Below are 12832 nucleotides of genomic sequence, written 5' to 3'. Positions count from 1 at the left end.
AGTGCATTGTATTTCAAAAAATAAAAAAATAAATATTTTCTGTTCTATTCCTTAAGCATTAATGTGACGCCCAATTGAAAATAAAATACCTCTTAATGACCAAAAGATGGACACATTCTCCTGGCCTGAAAAAGACAAGGTAATGGGGTTCTTTATAGGTATGAAACAATAATCCCATCACGAACTTCGATCAAATATATCTGTCTATATAGTATAGTGGATTTTTTCTTTTTTACGATTCAACGTAATATTATATATACATAAATTATGGCATACATATCACAATATTTATAGTATAAATATAGGGTTTACTTACTATTCGCTCTGTTGATGTTGGAAACATTTTGATTAGGATCATCCTTTTCCCAGGAATAGCATCGACCATTATCGATGGCAGCAACCATTCTATCTACATTGTCTCCGCATTCTCCACACGTGACTTCGATCACTGGAAAGTATTAAATAAGAAATTAACATTATTATGTGATATTTTATGTGAAAACAGTTTTAAAAAGCATTGTAAATACGAATAACAAAACAGAAGTACATTTTAAGTTCGATCCTACTGACTAATTTGCTTTAAATTTGGAAGATTATATATACAGGGTGACTGGTAATTCGATGCATTCCTAGCAAGGGTATTCTACAAGTGCTTTGGAACATTTTCACCTATATGAATCGGAGGTCGCAAATCAATAGTTTCTGAATAATTATCATATGTGTGATTTCTTTGTAATTTGCTAACGAGAGGTGCACGAAAAACTTTCACCCTGACCCTCTTCCACATATCGCAGAGCGATGAAATTTTACTTGTGTAATCCTGCATAACTATGTAGGTCACGTGATAACGTACAGCTCGTAACTCTGCACCATTGCTGTGTTATAGGTCCGAATGTGAAATAAGGTGTAGTGTTCCAAAATCCATTATTGCACCTCAGAAAGCAGCGTGGCAACATCGCAGAAGTACTTGCCCCTAGGAAATGACTGCATGGCTGGAAAGAGGAGGAATAAAGAAGGTTCGCGGTCAGAAGAAAACCCTAACTATGACGGATTTCATATCCAGGGCCATGCATCTGTCCTTTTGTGTTGGCCAATTCTGGTCGCTTTTTCTGGATTGCTTCGTTCAAACGGTCGAGTTGTGCACAGTAGAGAACCGAATTGATGGTTTCGTCAGGTTGCAGCGGCTCATAATGGACAATATTCCATTCCAATCCCACCAAACATTCAACATAACCTTGTTTGCCAACATTGAGTGTGTTTCATCATGACAATGTGCGGCCATTTGATGACTCGGAACAAATTGACGGAAATTGGTTGGGAAGTTTTGATGCATCCACCGTAAAGCCCGGACCTTGCACCGTCTGACTACCATTTATTTCGGTCTCTGCAAAGCTCTCTTGATGATGAAAAATGGCCGATCGAAGCGCCGCTGAAAATCACTTGGCCAAGTTTTTCGATGACATAAACCACAGAAGTTCAACAGCGATGGAATTATGAAGCTACCCGAAAAATGGCAAAAGGTCATAGATAATAATAGTCAAAATGTACTTGATCAAAATTGATTTTCAATAAAGAATTTTTTTGTTTAAAAATGTACTAAAAACCGCGGAAACCTTTTATATGACCTCCGCGATTTTCATCATTGTATAACGTTGACAAATGAGTTAAAGTAACGTTGCAAAATTGGAGAACACGGTTGCACAATTGTAAGTTGAAGAAAATCATGTAAAGAAAGATAATACAATAGACTCACAATTAGCCGGCCTGATGTGGTTAAAGGGCAGGCCGGATAACAGAAAAACGGGATAGGTTCTATAATTATCCATTTCTTGTCACACCCATATCATTAAATTCACACTTCTTATAGTAAAACCCGCTCTTATTCATATTTTCTGACCTCCAAGTTTGGGCTAATACTTTACAAACGTTTGTTACGTACTGTACATTTAAAAAAAAATATCACATAAAAAAGGAAGCCCAAGAACAAAAATATGGTACACATTTTAAGATATAAATTTTATAATGTAAAAAATAATTGCAGGAATTGGCGTAGCTACAATTTCGCTAAATAATAATATCACAAGGAAAAAAATAAATAAAAGAAATTAATAAAAAGAAATTTATGAATGTACTTACCAAAATCTGCTGGGTTATAGTGTGTAGGGCATGGCAGCCCAACAGAGTCCAAAACGGAACCACATTGTTGGAGGTTCCCTGGTAAACGCATTGTCCATCAGCAACAACGTATACATGGTCAAACAACTCGAACAGCCGGGCACTTGGTGTATGAATTGAGCACACGATGGTTCTACCTTCTCTGGCCAACATTTTCAGAATATTTATAGTTTGTGCACTGGCCAGGTTATCCAGACCCCTGTATCATAAAGGAAACAAGGATTAAGTAAATCAAATAATTAAACCGAAACAGACATTATAAAATACTTTCTATCATTTGCTTTTTAAATTTTTAATTGTCAGAAAAACATACAATATCTTGATTTACAGTAGAATATCGACATTTTGATATTCCGATAATCCAAGATTACTTCTCAAAAATAGAAGGAAAAGAAGTTAACAAACTACAATTTGTTCCTGGGACTCCTCTGAAGTCCGTTACATACAATACAACAAGTTTTATTCCGGTTGTTAGATAAAATGATCTGTGCTAAAATTAAAAGATTATGGACATGGGTATTTCTGTTTTATGCTTTGCCTAAATAAAACTCTGATTAAATTTGTGGGACAAATTTTGATAAACTTCGATGAAATCAGAGATTGCATCAGCATAGTTCATATATGACGAAATTCAACATCGAAAGACTGGAATATGGATTCAGTCGTTGGATTGAAGTCGTTAGATGTAGTGAACTCATTATGCAATTCATTAGATACTTAGTGCAGATTGTAAAAATGTCCTAGATCACCTAAGATCTGGCCAGATTCTGAGTCATAAGATACACCATTGACAAAAGTTCATCCACCAGCACACAACTGTCAAACCAATGCGGCATGTCGTAGTCCACTGTGGGAAACCATCACGAGCACATGCATTGTGACACATGAGCTGACCTAAGCTCAGGTCCAGAGGAGAGTGCGTGTGTACATAGGCGCCGACTTGAAGAAAATATTGGGGGGGCCAAAACAATGAATAAGTATATAATCATATTCAGCCGTTTTCTATCAACTGCTGGATAAAGGTCCCCTTCCGTCCAGATCTCGGTCCGCTGCATCCGCTCCGCTGATAAATGCATGACCTAAGTAAAATTTGTGTAAACGCATTAAAACAAATTCAAGTTCAAATTCTGGGAACTTCACTGCACCACAATGATCTTCACTTCTCATATCAGTGTTACCATAGTGTTGGTTGAAGCTTCAGTGCTCTTTAACCCTTTTAGGATTTTTGGTAACTTTTGTTACCATGGTGTACTATGGTCTTTGACCTCTTATTTAGGTTCTATAACAGGTACTTAAGTTGTTTTTATTAGTCAAGTCAAGGATCTACCAAAGAACACCCCAGATGCGTTTTGGAACCGGATGGTCAACTTGGCTGCGCCAAGTGGGGGCGGAAGGGCGTGACTTTTTATTTTTTAAAGGCAAATTTCAAAAATTTTTCACGCCTGTAGTTTTCACGATATCAGATTGGAATTTTATGTACCTTTGGATATTTCTCAAGTTTTTCTGAGATATCTACGTGAAGCCGAGTCCGGGCACGAGGGCCGCAAATGTTCCGAGGGGCTGATTTTTTCAGAAAAAAAAATCCGTTTTCCCGATTTTCCGGTTCAGGAATACGATACGTACATGTGTGTGGCACCGTTGTTAAGGGCTTGTTATACTAAAGAAAATAATGTTTAAGCCATGACTCTAGGCTAAATAGTAATGACGCAGTAAATTTTTATAAGTGTATACGTATTTGTGTGTATAAAGAGAGAGGTTAAATTCAGACTTTCAACAATTTTTCTGTCCTTTGTTTTTAAGATACAAGATTGAAATTTTGCACACATATTATGTACATAACAATGTATTTTTCAAAAAAAAATTCAGATCCCTACATCAACCCAGGCCTATGCCAGAGGGGCGAAATGTTTTGATTGCATTTGCAAAAATACTTCCGAGTTTTTCCCTAATTATCTGTTGTAGGTGTACGATACGGAGATGTGAGTGAACCGTTGGAAAGGGCTTAATATACTGAAGAAAATGGCGTTTGAACCATGACTCTAGACTAAATAGGAATGACGCAGTACATTTTTTAAAAATATTTTATACCTAGGTATATATATAGAGGAAGTTCGGGTATTATGGAATACCATTTTTGTTTCACTTGTAACTCAGTTATCAGGTTGTAAAGAAAGTTCTTGCAGTTTTCAACCTTCAATTTCAAAAGAGCATATCTCAGCTCAAACAAACGTTTATTAATCGAAATAAAAACCATCACAATCAATACACTTTCGCCAACGAGAAAAAAGTGTGTTAATACAGGTAGCATGGAATTCTGGAGTTCTGAACGCGACGAAGTTGTTGAAGGCCGCTTCGGCATCGTCTCGGCTTTCGAAGCATTTCTCGCGAAGGAAGGTGTCGAGATGCTTGAAAAAGTGGTAGTCGGTGAAGAGAGGTCCAGCGAGTGTAGTGGATGAGGCAGAGTTTCGTAGCAAAATGCGTTCAACTTTTGCAGCGTCTGTTGTGCAACATGCGGACGAGCGTTGTATTGGAGCATGATTGGTCCCTTTCTGTTGACTAATGCCGGGCACATACGTCGAAGCTTCTTGTGCATTTCGTCGATTTGTTTTCAGTACTTCTCCGCTGTAATCGTTTCGGCCGGATTCAGGAAGCTGTAATGGATGAAACCTGTTGCAGACCACCAAACAGTCACCATGATCTTTGTGGGTGAAGTTTCGGCTTCGGGAACTGATGAGGAGCTTCGCCGACGTCCAACCACTTCGCAGAACGTTGCCGATTGTCGTAAAGGATCCACTTCTCATCACACGTAACAATCCTATCGAGAAACGGGTCGTTCTTGTTACGCAGGAAAAACGATGACACCTCAAAACGACGATTTCGATGATTTTCGGCCAATTCGTGTGGCATCAATTTATCGTTTTTTTCTTTTTCTTTCTTTTCTTTTCTTTTTCTTTCTTTCTTTTTTTTTTTTTTTGACTTGCCAATCTCTTGCAGGTGGTTGGAAATTGTCATAGGTGTTACACCCAAGTCTTCAGCAAGCTCTCGAGCAGTTGTGTGTGGATTGGCTTCGACTAAGGCTCTCAGTTGGTCGTTGTCAACAGCTTATGGCCGACCATTGCGCTCGTCATCTTCCAGGTTCTCGTCACCGCTGCGGAATTTCTTGAACCACCATTGTGCGTACCTTCGTTAGTGGTTCCTGGGCCAAACGCATCGTTGATATCACGAGCTGTCTGGGCAGCTTTTCGGCTTAGCTTGAACTGGAACAAGGAAATCGTGCGAATTTACCTCTTGTCCATGCTATCTTTGAAGCCCAGAAAAAAGTGGAAAAAAGTATTTTAAAACAAAACCAATACAATGAATAGATAGAGCAAAAAAACGCGCTTTAAACTTATACATATATCACAATATTACAACGACACTTGAGTTGAAAATACATAATTGAAAATAGAAGTAGAAAAAACCGCAATAACTTTCTTTACAACCTGATAATAATTGCACATTGAAACAAAAAGGAAAACAAGTATACGCCTTACATATATTTAGCTTTATTTATGTATATCTTGATAAAGAAGTTTCGTTACAGGGTTGGGTAAAATTTATAATTTGTAAAAAAACACTTTGGAGGGTAATATGAAATAGTCGTGTAATATGGAATACAAATGCTATATAGAAAAGAAATGAGTTTTTTTTTTTTTTTTTTTTTTTTTTTTTTTGTTGAACATACAATGAATACAGTGACAATATATGAAAGTTCTGAATGCCAAGCCATAACTGATTGTGATTACTTGCAAAAGTCATAAATATAATACTCTGCTTCAGGATCGGCACAGTCATTGTGTGCTCATATTAAACATGATGAACGCTGGACCCAAGCTCACTCCTTCTATCGTCAAAAAATTTGCTGTAATAAAAAATACACTTAGCACTGTTGTCATCATAAATGTATGTTTAATTGCCCAACACCGATAGATATTTTTGCAATCGGAATACCATACGGAATACGGAATACCATGCTTTTCTTGCGGATATTCCATATTGCACTCCACGCCACCTTGGAAACGAAAGAGCTGTTACACGCATTCGAAGGCGTATAGGATAATGGCGCTTATCAAACTACCACTCTGTATATCCAACGTCATAGTAAATAAAGAATTGTTGTTCTATTACATTTCAATAGGAAAATACAGGTTGTAAACCACTTACCTGTAAAAGTATTCCTGAATAAGAAATCAGATTTTCACGTCTACCAACACAACGAATGTCACAATCACATGGAGACTGACTGTAGAGCATCATGGGGGCGTGAGGTAGTAGTTTCTTTCCTCTCCGATTGGAAGCAACCGATTATTCCATAATACCCGAACTTCCTCTATTTATATACATATATGAAAAGATGGGTCACCTTCAGACTTTCAAAAATTTCTCCCGACCTCAGTTTTCAAGATACAAGAACAAAATTTTGCGCATGTATTATGTATATAACAAGATTTTTTAAAGATTCAGATTCCTACGTGAACCCAGGCCTGAGCGAGAGGGGCACAAAAATTTCGAATTTTTTTCGAAAAATCTCATGTTTTTGGTCCAATTTTCTTATTTTTGGTGTATAATACGGACAAGTGAGTGGTACCGTTGGAAAGTATGATCTATCCTGAGAAAAACGAGGTATGAACCACGATCCTATGATAAATAGTAAGAAAGCAGTAGCTGTTTGAGTGGAAGTCTAAAATTTACCTCAAAAAGTGGAAATCCTAAAAGGGTTAAGCACCGATTTTAAAACGGTGCTTTTTATCGAATAAGAAGGCTGTTTCAAATATTGAATTAAAGGCACAACGTAATTTACAACAGAAATTCTTGCTTCTCTTTGGTAATTCTTCCTCAACTGGATTATATTGGGGGGGCGAGGACCCCACCTTTAAATATTGGGGGGGCCAAAAGTGCTCTGCCCCCCCAAAGTCGGCGCCTATGCGTGTGTACCAACTGCAGTAATATTTATGTGATATACGTTTGAAATTTACGATCGCAATGCAACTAATATGTCAGTTGAGTTGAGTTGAGTTGAGTTTTTTTTAACTCACTCTAAGAATTCTGGTGATGGTGTGTGAAAAGAGTTAAAGAATATGTTATCGCAAAACATAACATTTGCGTCATTGACGCCATATTGCAATTAAAAAAAGAAAAAGAAAGAGATCGATATGAAATACTGATTGTGGTAAACTGAAACGCATATTTTACGTTGCCTTGATATAAATTGATATTTAAATGCGAGCCCGAGAATATCTATATATCTATAGATATTCTTGACATCCAATATTTTATTGTCTTCCTATATTCGATAATTTTGTATTTTTCGATATTTTGGTATTAAATATTTCAATCGTTTTTGATATTTCGGTGAGAAGAATACGTTTTGATAATTCAATGTATTGATCAAGTTCTGATAATTTATCGATTTTCAATATTCAGTATCGAAAACTATTGGATATCACACAACTCTGTTCACTGGCGGACACTAAGTGTCAAAACTGGGGGGGGGGGGGAGGCAGCGATTTGCCATCATAAAACTTATGAATTTTGGTGAAGCACCTGAAAGTAATTCCTCGTTACGTTATCTTTCTGTTTTGGGATACATCATAAATACAGGAACAAATTATACATACGTAGTTCATTTAATTCAATTTCGTCCACATATGGTACGTGTTATGTTTGTCAACTAAGTCTTTTATTCTATTTTTAAAAAAACGCTATAAAGATTATATCATATTAACAAGTCATAGTTAATTTTAATGGGCTAGAATATGACACTAAATTACTACTTTAGATACTAATACTTAATAACCTTCTCAGGGTCATGCAGCACTAAATTACTTGTAAAACTTAGTAATAACTACTTTTCGGAATAATAATTGTTTATAGGCATGTTTTTTTTTAATCTTTAAAGACACTAAAGGCCCAAAATAAAGTTCTTTTTATGGATTTAAAATGGCATCAAATCAAAAATAACTTATTTAAAGAAGTGACTAATACTTTGCACTTTCTGCACCACTTAACGTTTCATGAATCCAGCACTGTGGTATTTGAAGAAATTTCAAGTTTGTTCCAAAATCTAGCATCTCTTTTCCTCCATGTAAGGAATAATCTTTCTTTCAATTTTCGAGCATCTACAGAATCAAGTTTGCATATTGCCAGGATTTTTAAAGTATCAACCAAGTTATTGTACTTATACAAAGTCAATATTACCATGTTAATTAGGACTAGAAATTAGATTTCTGGGCTTACAGCATCTATGGTCATGTTAGCCCGTCACGTGCGAGGGACGACGTCCCTCACCGATCACTCTACCCGGGGAATTAGGGAGAAAGAAAGAAATGGGGGAAGGAAGGAAACGGCTTGGGACCGTTATGTTAGGTACACGTACCATCCCGGTAATTTGCCTGGTGTGAATGAGGAAAACTCAGGAAAACCTCACTCAGAATGACTTGCTTGATTTTTTTTACATTTTTTTTCGATCGAGTGTCCTTACTGGGAATCGAACCCGGAACCTTATCATGTTAATGATTCGATAATTGTTGTGTATATTCGTTACGCTGACTCGTCGACAAGTGTCACATTGTTGTCAGCAACGATTTGTCACTAAATTCTAATGCAATCCAATAGATGGCATTGCTAAGAACACCGTAAACAAGTATTCTCTTAGTGAACGTGAATGAACTCAAAGCGACTATTAGCTAGGGATGGCCGGATCCGGATCTGGCCGGATCCGAAGATCCGGATCTGATTGGGTCCGGATCCTTTGGATCCGGATCTCGGATCTGGATCCGGATCTCGGATTTCGGATCTGGATCCGGATCTCGGATCTGGGTCCGGATCTCGGATTTTGGATCTGGATCCGGATCTCGAATCTCGGATCTGGATTCGGATCTCGGATCTGGATTCGAAATTCGGATCTGGATCCGAAATCCGGATCTCGGATCTTGATTCTTATCCAAACCCACATCCCATCCAAATTATGATAAACTTGAATATCTAAAATTCGCCGAAAGTAATTTCACGAAGTCCTGACAGTGAAGAAGAGAACAGAAAATTAAGACGAATATTGACAAGTCTATTTGTTTCCTTCATTCTACTCTAAAGATCAAATGTTTGGCTTACTTAAGAAAAAAAATGATCCGGATGAGAGTTCGAATGTCGAATCTAGTTCCACTCGGTTGCAGGACCGAGATGATTATTTAAAATTCCTCAATGCACCTATTTCATTGACAGTTAAGAAAACATAAACAGTTAAGACAAGTATTGACTACTTTTTACGTATATTTATCTTGCTCAGTCTGCTCAAAATATCATGTATACCCTACAATTAGATTTAATAATTATTTAGTAAATCACAATATGAGCACCGAGAATAAACTATGAATTTTGGTGCCTCTTATCTAGATTTGAAATTTCGGATTCATACATAGAATCAGGCTGAAATATAAATATTTGAGATCTGGAAACCGAAACATGTGCTAGTACCAAGATCGTAGCCGTTTGTACAGTGGCGTATTTACGATTTTGTTTCGGGGGGAGGCTTTGCCTGAAAATGTGAAAATTCTGCAAGATATTTCATATAGTTTACTATAGTAAGTAAGATTTCGGGGGGGGGCTTAAGCCCGGAAGCCTCTCCCCTAAATACGCCATTGCGTTTGTACCTAGGTAATGCGAGCGGAAGGCACTTGCACTAATTCCGCATGTAGTTTGAGGAACACGAGAAATTAAAAACAGATAAATATTCTTTTTCAGGAGTAAGTCGCGCTTTAACATGACTTTTCATGAGTGTTGTGTTCAAATATGAAAACTGTAATGACAACTTGTTTGAAATAAAAACCTTTTCATTTTTAACAATAAAGTTAGGTACTTTAACATTGGAGAAAAATTAGCAAGGCACATACCACTGATTAGGGTGCTGATTCTTATGCAAGCTTTCACTTGAACCGGAAGATTTCCTCATGTTAATATCGGGTTGCCACCATTCACCTTGCTGAAAGACGTGGTTTATCAGGAGGTCGGACAAGATTCTTTTGAACGTAGCCTGTAGACTGCTTCTAGTCTCAATTATTCCCATATAACAAGACTAGCCATATACATAGTTGGTTCGAAATAAGTTAAAATATCACTAATTGACCTTAAGGGGATAATCGTGATTTAAATATTCGTAAATCAAAAGAGATGTGAAAGTTAAGCGGTAAAATAAATCCGATAATTCCGGAATAAAGAGATTTATATGCAACCTAATGATAGCAATAAAACTCTTTATGTAACATTTTCAAAGCTAAAATTAACAGTTATCTTCTTGAAGAGGGTTTACGGCAACATAGAATATTACAAATCCAATTATTATAAGTGGTACCTCTGACAGCCCTGCATTTCACATCACCATCGCCCTTCATCCTGACAAGTGGGCAATTCACTTACCCACAATGACTTTTCAGGCGTTCCAGTGACATCAATATCTCAGTTTGGGTTTGGGATCATGCTTCGGTGAACCTTGACTGTCACCATCAGCAGCTATTAGAGAATCAGAACTTATTTCTGTATTAGATAATGTGGGTAACTATAGCTTTTCGTCTATAGAAGTCGGAGAGTGTATGGTATTATCGCAGGAAATATTTGATACATAAAACTTAGATTGTCAGTATTTAGGAGCAACTTTTAAAATAATCAGTTACTGTAAATGTGCTACAGATTAGCCGAGAAAACCCGACAGCCATAGTCGAGTGGTCTGCGGCATTAGGCTGTGGATCCTTTTACTGTAAATGTCTTGGATTCAAATCCCGCTTCAAATGAACGTAAGCCCGATGGTAGGAACCAAAGGACTGTCGTGCCAAGAATTTAATTTGTTTTAATTATCATAAATGCCTTCTTTATTATTAAATTTTATCCAATATTTTCTTTTCAACCAGTTTGCGAAACTCAGAGCTAGCTACTTGTTTTCTTTTTAATTCATGTTCATAGTTAGCACAACTAATCACTAAGGAAAAACAATCATTTCAATAAAATTCGCCTCGCGTCTTTCGTAGCTCTAAGTTATTTTCAGCTTTTTTTTATAAGCTGAATGGCGTTTTATCACTTTCCCCTCGCTTTCCCTATTTTTTTTTTCTAGTTTTACCTATGTTTCTTTGCACGGATATTGCGCCTATATGCACGTGCTTAATGTGTTCGTTTACAAAAGCGAGCCATTTTCCTGCCACTATAGAAAGTAGAGTGCCCTGTATCAGAGAAATATTAATTGACGTATGTAAGTGAATATATCTGTGATGAAGTCATAATTTCTCAGTTTTTGCATCGCAGATAGTTTCCTCATCCTCATTAATCTCTTCACCCCCGCTTCCTGAATTCCAGTTCTGGTATTCTTTCTTGAGCAAGGCCTATGTAATGGGAGACTGATGTCTCATGTAGGCTTATTAACTATATCATCAGCAATAAAGAGAGTAGGGTTTAATTTGCACTAATTTTAGAACATTACGTTAATTAAATAATAATAATAATACGGAGTGAGCTCAGGCTACTTGTTAGGATTCTTGCTTCGCAATTGGATTATACCGGGTTCGAATTCGGAGACCAGCTATCCTGACTGAGGGTTTTCCAGGGTTGTTCCTCAGTTATAGTGGGCAAATGCTAGGTTAGTACCTTGATCTAAGGCTCTGGAGACCTTCCTTCCATTCCTTTCCCAATGTTTTCATCTGTTGATTATTACAGTGTAAAGTGGCCTCTGAGGATGTATCTGGTTGCTTATAGTAAATAAACAATAACGACTTAATATATCTTCACGAAACGTGTGGGTTAATTTAACTATAGTCTTACAGTCCCAATAGATAGCTAAAGTTTTAATATTAATTTCCTGACTTTTAAATACTATTTTCATATTGTTTCAGCTTTCAATTATCTCATGTATGTTCCACCGAGAATTGAACCTGAGATCACATGAACAAATGCGAATATGTTAAATATTTTTGAACACAAAACGCTTCAATGATACGATGCATGGATATGTTTTGGTTACGTCCTGCAATGTATGATTAAAGAAACCTGGAGGGTGAAGAAGAAATAACAGAAATCTTTTATATTTACTCCTTCAACAAACTCCTGACCTCAGAAGGGCAAGCCATAAGTTAGGTAATAAAGTCGTACAACGAACACTTTTATTAATACTAATAAAACTACACAACCATATCGCTCTCCTGAAATTCTAGTGTGTATGTTTAAAGATCTACTGTTGTTCCCCGCCAACCAGTCTATATTTTTTGTTGTACCTTCGAAGTGAAAGATTTGTTGATGGTTGGACTCTAGTGAGTCAGAAACTACTATTAATAAAGAGTTTGTTTTGTCCAGTATTCCTGCGATTAGAAGGGTCTTATCTAAAAGATATTTCATTTGTATATGAGAAAATAAGAAAGTTTATATAAGAAAGTAAATATTGGAAGGTTAAAATAACATAAAGAACAAAGGTAGCACAAACGTGTTATGGAAACATTTAAAAGCACAGCATCCTACTATATTAGTGAATCCGAAAAAAGTTTTGACGAATTTTAGATATTCAATTTTATCATCACAATTTCAGATGTAGGTTTGGATACGAATCAATATCTGAGATTCGGATCCAGATCCGAGATCCGGACCC

At 36.8% G+C, this 12832-nt stretch overlaps 1 protein-coding gene across 1 annotated transcript in view; it reads right to left on the bottom strand.

Moving 5' to 3' along the window:
- Positions 1-315: 315 nt before the first annotated feature.
- Positions 316-12832, bottom strand: part of LOC145677411 (ATP-binding cassette sub-family G member 4-like) — a 35506-nt gene continuing 22989 nt past the window's right edge. Inside the window, exons 3-4 of the mRNA XM_081747908.1 lie at positions 2137-2374; positions 316-448 (exon numbers count right to left, since the gene is read on the bottom strand). Coding sequence (XP_081604034.1) covers positions 446-448; positions 2137-2374 — 241 coding nt within the window. The 3' untranslated portion in view covers positions 316-445. The remainder of the gene's footprint in view (positions 449-2136; positions 2375-12832) is intronic.

This window comes from Thermobia domestica, unplaced genomic scaffold (assembly GCF_964235325.1).
Source record: "Thermobia domestica unplaced genomic scaffold, izTheDome1.hap1.1 HAP1_SCAFFOLD_848, whole genome shotgun sequence".
NCBI classification, from domain to species: Eukaryota; Metazoa; Arthropoda; class Insecta; order Zygentoma; family Lepismatidae; genus Thermobia; species Thermobia domestica.
The sequence above is the reverse complement of the archived record's forward strand: the minus strand, read 5'-3'. Positions and strand labels throughout refer to the sequence as shown.